This window comes from Corapipo altera, unplaced genomic scaffold, assembly GCF_003945725.1.
Source record: "Corapipo altera isolate COAL_440 unplaced genomic scaffold, ASM394572v1 68, whole genome shotgun sequence".
Taxonomy (NCBI): Eukaryota; Metazoa; Chordata; class Aves; order Passeriformes; family Pipridae; genus Corapipo; species Corapipo altera.
In genome coordinates, this window is record NW_020884919.1 from 5666090 (window position 1) to 5680720 (window position 14631).

The following is a 14631-nucleotide window of genomic DNA, read 5'->3' on the forward strand; positions in this document are numbered from 1 at the left end:
GGCACAACCCAGCCTTTAACTTCTCTAGAGATCCTGACAGTAAGAAATAAATGCTCTACTCCCCTTTTACTGTCTGACCCCACCACTGGCTATTCCTGTCTTCTACCCCATGACTCACTTGAGCTGCTGCTGCAATCAGTCCCACGGTCTGAGCCACACAGTCTCAACCTATTTCCAGTGTAGGCAGGAGCACTGAGAGACAGCCAGATCAGAGGGACCTGCCTGACTAGTTGTGTGGCCTCCAGAGCACCAGTGCTGGCATGTGGGAAGGTGCACAAACATGTCCCCAAAGGCAAAAAAGAGCAACTGCCCTCCTGTCTTTGGAAATACTGCAGGCTCAGGCAACACTGTGGGCTCACACTGACCTAAGCAAGTCTTGAAACCACACTGGGGTTATCACTCCTCCAGGCACAAACCTGGTTAGTGAAGAGAATGCTTTCCTTTATAAAGGCTGCTGCCACCATCTCACAGCACTATGTCCCTAGGAGTAGGAATAAAAGCCAGCTATTGTTAGGTTCTCACACTGGAAGGCAGTTAACGCTCCCTATCATTTAAAGGGGAAGTCACAATCATAACTGGGGTAGCATCTGCTGATTCCTACTTTACTTACAGTCAGTGACAGGCCTCAGTAGTGTGGAAATGAAGCAACAGTTCTTAAGATCTGCAGTCTATTTAGCAGTGTTTGTACAGAACATCGTGGGGCAGGGAAACTTACTTGCTATTCCAGTTTTTCCCATCTTTACACCCAAGTTGTCTAAGAACACTGCACCTGTAAGAGACAATTGTGCCAATATTGAAAAGGTACACAAAGCATAAATACAAAGGTATTTAGAGTCCCATAAACAGTACTTGCCTGTTAATAAAGTCTATTGCTTGTGCTTTTAACTGTTCAGCGCTGTGCAAATCTGCGAGGATAAGAATGTCAGCAACGTTTTCTACCGAGAGGTTACTGCAGAGTGCTTCCTCACACATCACCTTCAGCCTTTCCAGTGCATACTGGTGAAAGAGAAAAACTACACTAATCATTCTCCAAAATCATTCCTTCTGCCCTTATCTCCGCAGCTCTTAAGACAGTTCCAGTCATGAACGACTTGGTGCCTCTCAAGATTAACATCAAACCTCCTCGAAACATGTACTTCAAAACACAACATGCTGCACTGAAGAGTTCTCAAACGTAAGACATGCACTAGGCTTGACCAACTGATCAAACACTTGACCCACAGAACTTTTATTAAAACAACAAAAATAATTAATTCAGAAGTTTTCATCTCCTTTCAGTTTGGTAAGGGAAGAAGAGCAAGGAACACACATGGGCTCTTTATCAAAAATCAGAATTAGACATGTTCTTATCTCAAAGCAAGAGGCAAGATAATATGTAATGGAGAGTTTCATCAAACTGTCCAAGGCAAAATACATTAGCCTATTTAAAACTAGCCTGGTTCAAGTTTAGCCCCAACCCATCTTTGAATTTCTTAATTTCTGTCATACCTTTGACACAGCCTACCAGAAATCTGATACAAAACAAATGCATTCTCATAATATATTTTGCATGAATAAACTGTGCTTCTTTTTCTGAAGGATGACACATAATGAACAGGCTGCATTTTTATTTTCTTGTAATGCAGACGTACAACTGTACCTTATAATAGTTTCTATATTTATCAATTATTCCCTAAATAAAGGCCATCATTCATAAAATAACTTTAATTGCTGAGCTGCTATAAGTCCCTTTATCTCAAAAATCACAGCAGAAAGAGCATTTTTCTACTGAGCAACAGTTTAAAGAGTAGACAAGATCCCAAGACGGAAGAGATAAAAGATTAGAACTATTATGTTTGTAGGGAAGACAAAACGATGAAAGTTCTAGAGTAGCAATACTTTAGGGAGCACAGTTAATTCAGGAATTTGTATAAATCTTCTTGAAGAACACAAAGATCTAGGATACATTTTATTCGAGACCAATTTTCCAAATCATATTAATAATCCTCAAATTCTAAAAAAAAAATTGATAGTAAATAAATATCTGAAACTCTTCTGTTTAAGAAAGATTTACCAGCCTTCCACCTCTAAAAAAAAAAAATCTACTCTTTCCCGTCTTTCTCCATTTCTGATGAGAGCTGGTTCTCATATTTAAAAAATCAAAGTATGTATCAATCTGAACCTAAGATTTTTTTTTTTTACACAAATATTCCACAAGCAAACATGAGGTTTGAGAACGTCAGAGTCAACTACTTACTTTGTCTGCAGCTGCCAACAAATTGTCAGCCATTTTTTCAAGGTTTGGTGCTTTTCCTGTGTAAATGAATCTCATCATTTCTTTAAAAACTTCAGGGTCTACATCATTTATTTCTACACGATTCTGGGAAAGAAGAAGAATCAATAGAAGTCTTTTAAATTTAAAGTGAATATCCATTATCATCTGCATGCACACTACAAGTTTTCATTTGCCATCCATCATACAAAATCCTTACAAAATTAAGTTAACATTCAACAAAGTTAAGCAGAAAGCAATCGAAAAAGCTCTTAAAAAGTCAGGTGGAAATCAGTTGGAAAAGCTTCAGCAATAAAAGTAATTGCAACTTTTTTTCTAGAAATGTATAACTCTGGAATCTATCATACAGGTTGTACATAAAAATCAAGACACAGTTTCAGGAATATTTAAAAATGCTTTTAAGTTTCCAACCCAACAGCAACGTGTTTGGAATATCAGAAGTCAGAGCAGCAGAGAGAACAAATTGAGGCATTTTTCGCTTGACTTCAACTAAGTCCACACAACCTACATTTTGTTCTCAGAATCCAAAAAAGCAAACAAGGTAGCACATTGAACAGACATCATGTAGCTGAAGACCATCCTAATACAACAGTGGTATTGCATGTTTGACCCAACCCTACAATAGTGTTCCCCAGAAGCAACTGAGGAAGTAGGAAATTATGTCAGATGTAGAAGGAAGCACCAGACTTTTGAATGGAGTACAAAACTCACAGTGTTCTGGTTCCCTATCACACTGTTTAGGAGTTGGGTTGTGCTGGACATTTACTACTAACAAGAAGACCAAGGCCTGGCATGGCACATTACTGAAGCTGTAACATGGCTGTGCTTCTTTCAGCCCAAAAATCTCAATAAAATGCTCCAAATATTCCAATTCCACCTGTGAAAGTTTCCAAGCTGGAGAAGTGCAGGGAAGCAAAGTGCCATGCCTGTGAAACTCAATTGTACTACAGCACCATATCCCTCTGCTATATTTGCTCACACAGTGGCATCCTGCAGCCTTCAAGAACAAGTGATGATCATCTATTCCTATTTTTCATATTCTTTTTCATGAAAGACACAAACAGCTCCTCACTGTGGGAGGTAACAAGTGCATAAAAGCAGAAGCAGCTCTCTGCTGATTAACTATCCATCCAAAACACTTACACAGGTCAAGTGCCTGCAGAAGCTGTGAATGAAAAGCAGTGTTTCACTGCCTCAGGGCTTAATTCGAGTCATAATTCACCCCTTGTTTCTTGGCTACCATAAAAAAATGCTTTAATACACAACAGTAGGACCTTAGTCAAGTCAATCAGCTTATGTGAAGATAAAAACTAAAGCAGAAAGGGGTAGAGATTACCAGGCCAATTACAGCAGTAGCTAATGTTTAGAAACATTATCTAGGGCAGACACAAGTACCTGAAAAAACAAATCCTGCAGCACCTCTCTGTTCTATGTGTACAAACTCCCTCAGAACTCACCAGGAGAGAATTCAGGAGTAGTCCCTCCTCCCCTCATGCACCCTCATCACACAGTTCTCATCTTCCTCAATCTGCAATACCTCGAGTTTTCTCAAGTTTTCCCTTTTTCACAAAGTTATAGGTAATATTTTCAGTAAAGCTTACCTTTTTGCTTTCCTCCATTTCATGTTCAAACATTGCATTAAAAACTGGAGATCGTGCTGCATCAAGAAAAGTTAAGTATTAAATATAATCAAATTTTAAACTTTAAGCAATTTAAATTACAAAATAATAGCAAGACAAAAGTAGAAAGTACCTGCAAGAACAGATTTATGAGCTTTGAATTCTTGTCCTCCTACATAAAAACTGCAATCTGTAAATCTTGTGGTTTCCCAGAGATTCCCTAAATCTTCTGCTAGTCGACATTCAGGTACCTTCAAAGTGTTTGTATTAGACTGTCCTGATATATTTACTGAGTCTTGGACCACGCTTACCTAACAGAAAATCACAGCAAGACAACTCTTTCATAACTGAATGCCAATAATTATCATATTTAAATTACAGTACCTATTGCTAGAATTTCAGTAATTCCAAAGAAAAGCAAAAAAACAGTGATGTTTCTGGCATTAAACCAGAACCATATACTAATGCTTTACAGTTTACTTTTAAGTAAAATACAACAAATAGGGCTTTACTTAGAGACTCTAATATTATTTACTTATCCAACCAAAACAAAAAGAAAGAGCACAATAGCACATGCTACCTGAAAGACATGCCAAAGTAAATAAGTCGAGGAGAGATATGGTTCTTAGGATACCAGTGGGATCAAAAAAACCCTTAAATTAACAGTTTAACTATTTCAGAGTTAAATTACCAGTTCGACACTTTACACTTAAATAAAATATATACAAAATTTTATACATATCATCAGGATCACAAGGTCACAGAAACTTTTCATAAGAATAACCCACAGAAATTTTTAATCAGATAGCCCTTATTTTAATGACAGTAAGTTCATACTTAACCTGCAATGTGATAATGGAAACTAAGTGCAAGTAACAGTTCCTTCCTTATTTCCTTTTACTGCGTCCAGCTGAGGCAGGAATCACAAGTGATTGTTTTCCAAACAAGATTAAAAGCCATTGTTTTCATAAAACGAGATGTAGTAGGTAACTTCAGTAATGAAATGCATGCTCACAGGATGTAATTTCTGTACAGAACTACTGATGAAAATGGTGAAATATGTGTATTTGAAGTGAATATATTGCCATTATGCTCCATGTTTAAGTCTTTCACATAAGAAGTAAACAGGTCAGTAGCACTCCTACTTGCTTTTTTCAGGGATCTTCATATGCTAAATCCTTTTAATGAGGGAAAACAGAAGAGCTCAGCAGGTTTTGCTTCTCTTGTCTGAGAGCACACACATGAGAATAAAACCTTTGTAAAGAGCCATGCTACAAGACCTTGATCACTCCATCTCCCAAATACAGAAAATTAGGGTTATATGTTAAGAGAAAATGCTGATACTGCCAGGATCAGGGCTTTGATTGATTTCCAGAGGCAAAGCATCTGGAATAAATCTGGCATAAAGCAAAAATAGCACAGCTAAGCTTCACAGAAAGTTGGAGCACTGCAAACCAAACTCCAGACCAGAGGAGGAGGAGGATGATCCAATTATGACAGCAGCTTGGGGATTTGAGTCATTGCATAATTCCCTGTATCAACCCATTCCCCCTTGTGAATATAAGAAATTCCTTTACATTCTTCTACCTTTTAAAGAGGAAAAAAAAAAAGAAACCCAAAGCACTGCAAATATAAAACTGAAAAAATTTATAGAGCTGTTGTGTTCTCTATTTCACAGTTTTCACACAGTGATTTCAGGAGATAAACCTACACAAAAAGGAAGTTTCAGCTTAGCCAAGCTCATCTTCTGTTGCCAGAGGAGAGCTGTGCTTCTCCAGAGCCTTGACTCAAAGTTCATGATCCCCGTTGTCCACTCAGAATCCTCTTGGGAGCTACGGACAGTGCCTAAGAAGGTCATCTACACACTCTTCATGTGCACCTAAACTGATCACTGACCTTCCAAGCTTCCATTTTAGAATGCTTTCCAGTATATATCGAAAGTTGTGCAACACAACAATTTATTATGGTTTTAACATATAACCCGAGCAAAATTTTAATTCAAGGCTCCTCCACCTGAGCGGCCTGGCATGTATTGTCTATAAATAGCAAGAACTTTTAAATATTCTAAATACAAAGGCTTGCAGGGGTCTGATGTTTCATATCTCACTTGTCCAGATGATATGCTTAAAATCAACTGCATTTTCCTTTTTTAATTTATTTAAATCAAGCTGAAATCCCACCAAGATAATCCCATATAACGACTGAAAATTCATCAACTTGAACAAGTTCTGTGTGTGAGACATTATTGTGTTAACTTGTATAATTTTCTTGATTTTGAATCTGTGGTGACCTAATAGTAAAGATATAAGTGATTCCCTAAATTACTCTCATCCTAAACCAGGTAAGAGATCCGTGAAAGCACTCATGAGGAAAAACATCCCTGCAGAGAATATACTATTCCATTAGTAAATGAAAACACTTGTAAGGCTTCAGTACTTTGAGATTATACAGAAAGGGAGAATTGAGTGAAACAGAGATCAGTTCACTTAAAAAAAAAAACCACAAAACAACCAAAATTGAGGTTGTATTTAATCACAAGGCCACTTTTCCGTGGCAGCACCAGACTTTACGAAGCATTTAAACTTAACAACCCTTCAGGTTCCAATCCAAGGGCATATCCAGCTGATCTTAGGAACCTCTGGCAACACAGAATATCTTTGCTGCCAAAGGTGACCAAATAATCTTCCTGCAACCCAACAGGAGGAAGAGCCAACCAACACGGTCAGCCTTTACTAAATACCTGCTGTGTCTGACAAGTCTCATGCAATATAGTTTTAAGTGGTAAGTCAGTTTTCAAACCAAGATACAAGTAGGAAGGCAAACACAGAAATTAGTACTTAAAGTTAAGTTTTAAAAGTTCAAAAACTTTGGACTTGTCTACAGAAAGAGGTCCTTCAAACAACACCTGTTATTTCTAATGGCAGCTGAAGAGCTAGAATCACATCTCTAAATAAATTCTTAAAATATTCAGATTGCCATTTTTTCCTCTATCCTGAAATAAGCCAGAAGTTATTTTAACATGTTCACTATGCACAACTGCATGTTTTACTTCCTTCAGCATTTATAATCAGAGTAGGTCAATCACTTCACAAAAGTCACTCACATTAAAAACATCAAAAATTTTGTAGGGAAATACAGTTATATGCAACAATTAGCATCAAAATTTAAATAACAGTATTTCTCTGTGGAAAATTCAGTATTTCTTCTACTTTTTTTTTACTTCATTTCTAAAATTAGAGAGTGATCTATTTCCAAAACCAAACACTACTTTTAAGAGCTGTTCATTTACATCAAAGTGTTCATTAAGAAGACAACTTAAAATGAGAAAACACTCAGAAGTATCTTTATAAAACCATAAAACACTTGTTTTATCTGCTTTTATCACCCAAATAATTGTATTCATAACAAATTTATCATGCAGCTAATTTAACTTGTCTAAATGAAAATAAGATGCACTATATTTGCAATATCTAGTCTCAAGGGCCACATTTCAATTATTCTTCCTACCCAGCATAATGACATATAATTAAATTGTAATCTTGCCAAGACAATTTTACACATTTCCTGTAAATACACAGATCAAAGCAAACTTATTAGCAGTTAGAGCATCTATCATCCTCCTAAGTCACTAATCACTTTATGGCAGCCCAGATAACTGGCCAATGTATATTTAACATACACTCTACTAACACTGCTACTTTCTCTAGTTTCCATTTTTAACACTAAGTAAGCTTTTTACTGAATTTTAATATGATAATTTAGGTTACCAACATAACTGATATTACAGAAGTGAACCATAATACTCCATGAATTTAAATTTATACCACAGCTCTCAATACTAATTTTCAGTATCAAGCACACCTTCTACAGGATACTTGCATTTGCTCAGAAAACAAAATGAAACAATTAGTAGAAAAATCAAGTGTTTAATTTACTGGAAAGACCTGCTAATTGGTTAAAGCCATCAATTAGGATATTAAAGGAACAAAGATTCTGGCAATTAGCTGGGGGGTTTTTATAACATGAACCAGCACATAAACATTTCCTTTTGCTTATCCAGAGAAAAACAATCCTCTAATTCCAAAGAGAGCTTCTTTAAATAAAAGTGACCTCGGTAAAACAGCACTTCTATAGACAGCATATATGCACATGCATAAATAATTCTACAGTTGATTCTAACATAAAGATTCATGGAGAAGTCCAACAGTTTCCAAGTGATCAGTGCAGACATTTCACATTTCAGCACACACGCATCAAAAAAGAAAACAAAATGCAATGCAGACAAAGCAAGTAAATGTGTATTTTACACGTTTACAGTTTACAGAAGACAACTTCTAGAGTATGTTACTGTTTAAGTCAACATACATCTCTAGTTCTTAGAATATAAACCACTTTATTTAAAAGTTTACCACTTAAAACCTCGCAAATATCAACTTACCTCACAAAATAACGTAAGCTTGTCATCTGGTAGAAGACCATTAGCTTCATCTAGCAAAAAGTCTCTTCGGATAAATTTCTTAAACCCCCAGTCCTTGCCTTGCACAAATCGATAGGCTCTTTGGCTTTCTGATAACAAACAGTTATGGACAAACAGAGCAAGTTAAAGGCAAATATTAACAAATAGCAACACCTCATTCTACATCATTCTACATCAAGGCTAAGTGTTAATAAAAAACCCCGAATCAATATCACACATTTGGATCGTGTGTCATATTTCTAGAAAACCCACAACTGATTAAAAGCTTTTTAATATTGTAAAACACTTGACAGAACTTAGTAGAGCACAATTTGCAATTCAAACCATTTCAACTCCTTAGATCTATCTTAGGCACCTCCCAGCATGAGGAGTCTTTCAGTTCATGTTTAAGAATGCCAATGTGTCAAAACACAAATTGTTCACAGGGAAGTACCATTACAATGAATTTGTCACCACAAACACATCCTGACAACGTTCTGCAGTTGTCATAACAATCTGTTTTGACTTCTTCCTGAAATGGAAAATCTTGTTTCACAGGTTGAAATCAGTTTGAAATACAGTAGAAGCATTAAAATAGCCAAGCAGAAATATAAGTTTTCAAGTAGCAAACTAATTTTTGGTCATAAAAAGATATTATTTACTTTTACATTTACCTTTTAGCCATAGTTCTATGAATTTTTTTTTTAAATCCATTAGATTTGCTGTGACCACACAACTCTTATTTTCCAGTTCTAATGTTCACAGCCCGAAAACACAGTTTCCACAGTCATCTCAGTGCAAACACATATAATTCAGTAAGATCAGGTATGGCTTGTTTACTGTAAAGTGTCACTTGTTTCCCAAATTGAACCACAGAAAAAAGCACCATATACTTTTATGTAGAACTAAAACATGGGAAAGAAGTTCTTTGAGAAAGGCTCTAAGAATACATATAGAATAAAGCATATTCTGGATTATATTTAGAAAGATCATTCAAAATGAAGACAGCAAGAATACTTCTGAAATAAGACCAAAGGGGAAGCAGGGAGGGATCTCATGAAGAATTCTCCAAGATAGAACTTTCCTTTCATTCCAAAAAAGCCGGGCAAGAAATGCATCACCATCTGATTTGCTGGATGGGGAGATGCTTTAGCCTTCTGGAGAGCAATTCAGAAGTTTAAGTCAGAAGTTTGTATTAAAAGGAAAGTATTTTTCATGACAGAATCTATTAAAATACCAATTCCTTCTACAACCTCCAAAATAAAGCCATGAGGAAAGTCACACTTCTCTAGACTAATTAAGTTGGTAGCATCACTGGAACACACTTGACCACATACTACACTGTGTATGTTAGAAAACATACATATCATACTTTGTCCTCACCATCAGTAGTTGGAAAAATGATATTCAGAACAGTCTTTCACTAGAATTATATCAAGAAAAATGCAGTGTAGAGGTTTTGATTGTATTTTCAGAATGCAATGAAGAACCACTCAGGAACTGACACTGCAAGAGGTGTGGTGTCCCTGTCACCTTATCACATTGGTATATGAACTACAACTCCTTACTTGTGCAGAGCACAGAGGGAAATGCAACTCACTGAAGTGCAGTGTGGGCTTTGAGGGTGACACAGCAAACACAAACCACTGTTCACATGTTTAAATCTGGACACCAAGGAAGAAAATCACATTTTAAAAAATATCGTATAGATTTTTAGGCATCTGGATTAGTGTTTTCACATACTGGCCAACTTTCAACCTCATTAAATTGAATAAAAGAAAAAATTAGAAAATCACATTCCAAAAGGGTTCAAAACTTTCTTCTCTAGATTCAGTCCAATTTTTAATCTGCAGACTTAGATTTTACTCTTACCAGCAACAACCAGTGTTAACCCCCTGAAATTAAGTCATCAGTAGCACTTTACGTATAAAAAACCACAAAAATAAAGCAGCATATAAGTATAAATGTACTTTTCTTTCAATAAAGTTAAAATCTTAGTTTGCTATCTATTTTGCACACAGCTTCATCACTTGAAGGCAGCAGTCTGTGCATGAATTATCAATTTAAAAAGGACATCTGAAGTGGGGCATAATTTCACTGTATAAATAAAAACATGGCATCTCCAGCAGACAGCAAATGGCTGGAAAGTCCAAGGAAAAAGATTTCTGTTGCTAATTTCCCAAAGTGAAAAGATATTTACATTTCCTGCGGTGCCAAATGCAGCACAGCTACTATTGCAGAAACTGAAGACACACCTACTCACAGGATTTTGAGGTTTTGACACCTCGTGATTTTTAGCATTGCAATGGATAATGAACCAGCTAAGAGCTTTTAAGTCAGAATTAGAGGGCAGGCCAATGTCAGCAATGCTGTGCTCAGTGTCTGCTCAGAGCTACTGATCAGGAAGAAACAGGTCACTGGAGATTGGGGTCCTGGTAGACAACAAATGAATGCCTGCAGTGAACCCCTAAGGCAAAAAAGGAGCAGCAGCATCTAGTTAAACACTAAAACAGGCTGCTCAGATAAGGTGTGGAGTCTATATCCTTGGAGATATCCAAAACATGACAGGTCCCAAGAAAACTGCCCTAGTTCACTGTGCTTTCAGCAGGGGGTTTGGGGTAGACAAACTCCAGAGGTCACCTGCAACCTTAACAGTTCTGTGATTCTATGATTATCTCAAAATATTTTTTGATGCACACACTGCAGTTTCACATTTTATCACACACACCAATCCACTACTGGACTAGAAGACTGTCTCAAGCCAAAAGATTCACCAAATGTATACAAGTGTATCTTTGCTCACATGAGCTCCAGAACCAAGAGGCTTGCAGGGAACCGAACCATCTCCATTAGTGAAAGAGATGAAGGAGAGTGAAACATACACATGAAACACAAACATTTACTTTCCTTCCAAAAAACCCCACAATTTAATTTTGAGATTTGCACTCAATTCTGTGGATTTACTTAAAGATTACAAATGGGCCTAGTTACATAAGGAGAAAGAGCATCAACTTTGGGTACAAGCACTGTAGAACTTTTTAGAAGAAATTCAGAACTCCCAACAGAACAGACCCTGCAAGATCTCTTAAATCCTGGAGTAGAAGGGATGATTCATATACTGGACTTGCAGCAGCACAAATCCAGTGCAGATCAGCAATAAACTACACATTTTCACAAGAATTCCAGCTTTCCCAAAAAGCATTTCCAATGAAGGTGGGGCTTCCATATGACCCTTCCATACATTTTTCATATCGACACAACAATTAAAACAAATCACCAGTTATTCCAAAGTCTTCTAATTCCCTGGGTACATGGTTCATGTTTTTAAACCAGTTCCAGTGTAAATCAGATGAAACAGGCCAAAACATTGTAAAGGAGTATCTAAAAAAAAAAACCAGCCATGTATGTTTATCTAATTAACTATGGAAATCAAACACTTCCAACTTTAGCTACAAACAGGCAAATACACCTCTACTAACAGGAAGCAAGAATAATCTGCTAGAAAAAGTAGGTGACAAGAATCTGGAGTGACAGCAGTTTGCAATGTGCTGTAATTTATACTGCTCAGGATAAAATTAACATAGCTCAGTGATCAGAAACGTGCGAAACATGAACAGGATTTTTTAATTAAGTTTCTAAAAGGATATTAAAAAGATATTTTTAAAGTTTATCTCAATATTAAATTCTGTTCTCAACTGAAAAAAATTACATTGCTGATATTCTCCAGGATGTTCTTACAAATCCACATGCAACACACTCATATTTCCTTACCCATTGCTTTTGTTTCTTCTCTTTTAGCATTCAGCAGGGAAAATTTGAATTTTGCTCTGACTTCACTTTTTGGACAACTGACTAGAAGCAAATATAATGACAGATAGTCTTTGCTTTCATCATCTAATCCCTTTGGATTCACTCTCAGGCACCTGAAAAAAATGGACAAATTGTAATTTTTAAATGGTATCCACAATAAATTCAGAAATATTTCTACAAGACACAATGATACATGTTACCAAAACAAATGTTCCCCTTGTGACTGCTGAAACTTTGAAATAAGAACCAATTCAAACATATAGTAAAATTCCAAGAAATGTCCAAGTTTTAAAATTTATTTGTAATTTAACTTCATATTTTTGTAAATAAAATAAATAAATAAAAATAAAATTAAAAAAAACAAACAAAAAACAACAACAAAAAAAAAAAAAAAAAAAAAAAAAACACAAAAAAAACAAAACAAAACAAAAAAAAGCAGTTGCTAGAATAAAGACCTTACCACTTCATTTTGTCATTTGGCCCTGATGAAAAGGTAGAACTTTTTAGAACTTCACCCATTTCTTCTCGGCAAAAACTGAAGTTATTAATGGTCCACATGTAGGAAAATTTTACTACTTTAACCTGAACAAAAGATGTAGAAAATATTAAGAAAATTTAATTTACATATCAAGCATTAACTATGAGAGCTAGTTAGACTGTCAGCTATAATCTTTCAACATGTCAATAACTTTAGATTTTTTTTTTTAAACAATAACTTCGACTAGAAAATAAAGCCATTGCAATTTATGTAGATTACCTGTGTGTAACACCAGCTTTCTGCCACAGGTCCACTGGACATCTCCCCAGGAGGAGGTGGGGTGGGAACCCTTGACATTGCCACTTATTGCAGGTTTATAGAATCAAGACAGCAATCCAAACTTCAGTAATTCTCCTAAAAAAGTAATTAATAGATTTTGTTCACCCTTTTTAAAGTGTGGGAAATACGGAAATCAACATTACTGTGTTCACTAAATGATGCATCTGAAAATTAAACCTGAAAAGAGGACAATGGCTCTGCTGGGTGTCACACTTTTAACAACTCTTGGTGCTCAAAACCTGCAGGCTGAACCCTCATGCAATGCTTTACAAAAGTAAGCACCTATGTATGCATCACACAACACCACTAATGACCATATTTCAACATCCCCTTTGCAAATTACCAGCTTGACCACTCCAGTCATGTTACAACTTTCTTTAGAATCTTCTCCTTTGATTTGCAGAATAACCAGGGCCTTGTGAACACTCAGTTATTAGTACCAAAGCCTTAGTGTTCCACACAGGCATCATTCAGCCCTAGAAGAGCACCCAGCCACCTGGGAGAAGAACAGGTTCACACAACCCTGAGATTTCTAAAGGTAAATTAAGAAATTAAACTTGCATTAAAAGTAGTATTTCCTTCACACGTCTTTCATGGATGCCTTGTATCTTTAACTCCAAGAGCTTCTACTCAAGAACTAAAATCACCACAACCATGTGCTGGTTCCCTATCGAAGTACAAAGCTGAAAAACAGTTTGAAGTCAACTCATCAACTCTCCAGAACTTTCTAACTGCAAATGAAGCAATTTTGTTATGAATTACCACCTAACAGAGCACTACAGTTTCTCCTGCCCATCAGGAATTGAGTCACATGCCCAGATCCATCACATAATACCTAAAGACACATCATTAGTCAGCCTACTCGCCTTTGAACCTGGCTAATGAGAGAAGGTGGGCCCATCAGAGGGTAGCTCTGGGTTACTGGGCTGACTCTGCTCTAGGGAGGGTTTGCTCTCACCTGCAGACAGGTTCCTGCCAGAAGCACAGCCTCTCACTTAAGCCGCTCCATTAAGCTGCTAAAAAGTGAAATGAACCCTGATCAAACCAGATGAAAGTCAATTATTTCTGCCACAAAACATTTTCTCTTAGTACAGAAAGTTTCTTTAAACATACCCTGCTATCACTTAGGGCAACAATCTTCCTGCAACATTTGCCATAAAGGCCTTTTTAGTTGTGATAGAACAGCATTAATTGCCCTACTCAAAAGACCTGATTGCACATCACCAGTGCTGTTGGAACTCTTAGAACTCTTCCTTCAGGGATGGGCAACACTTACAAACAAGGTTTCATGCAAACATTGGTAAGAAGACACTGCAAGACCACATGTAACTCACTCATGAGGTAAAGGAGTTTATTATTCCTACAGGAAGAATTCTCCTTTGTGAATGGCTGTGATCCTCAGTGGATGTTTTCCCACCCACCTTTCTGGTACTGCTTCTCACTCAGTTGTGGTATGAAGTAGCCCTTCCACATTAAAGCCTGCTGTCATGGGGATCTGAGTCACAAAAGTATAAAACCCTGAAAACAAAGCTAATTCCCAATTTTTACCAGATGAGGAAGCAGATGATATATAATCACTCTACTAACAGATCTGCTAAGACAAGATGAAAACAAAATATTGAATAGGTCTCCTGCAAGATATGGATCACTGAGACAC

General features: G+C 36.6%; 1 protein-coding gene across 4 annotated transcripts in view; it reads right to left on the bottom strand.

Moving 5' to 3' along the window:
• Nucleotides 1-14631, bottom strand: part of SPOPL (speckle type BTB/POZ protein like) — a 63341-nt gene that overhangs the window by 34347 nt on the left and 14363 nt on the right. For 3 of the 4 annotated variants that reach the window (XM_027656227.1, XM_027656225.1, XM_027656226.1), the window contains exons 2-10: nucleotides 12915-13049; nucleotides 12618-12739; nucleotides 12119-12270; nucleotides 8330-8457; nucleotides 4025-4202; nucleotides 3874-3929; nucleotides 2237-2359; nucleotides 854-996; nucleotides 716-769 (exon numbers count right to left, since the gene is read on the bottom strand). In XM_027656227.1, coding sequence (XP_027512028.1) covers nucleotides 716-769; nucleotides 854-996; nucleotides 2237-2359; nucleotides 3874-3929; nucleotides 4025-4202; nucleotides 8330-8457; nucleotides 12119-12270; nucleotides 12618-12739; nucleotides 12915-12992 — 1034 coding nt within the window. In that variant the 5' untranslated portion in view covers nucleotides 12993-13049. Of the gene's footprint in view, nucleotides 1-610; nucleotides 770-853; nucleotides 997-2236; nucleotides 2360-3873; nucleotides 3930-4024; nucleotides 4203-8329; nucleotides 8458-12118; nucleotides 12271-12617; nucleotides 12740-12914; nucleotides 13050-14631 lie in introns of all 4 variants that reach the window. The other variant, XR_003529811.1, reaches the window with a different exon arrangement.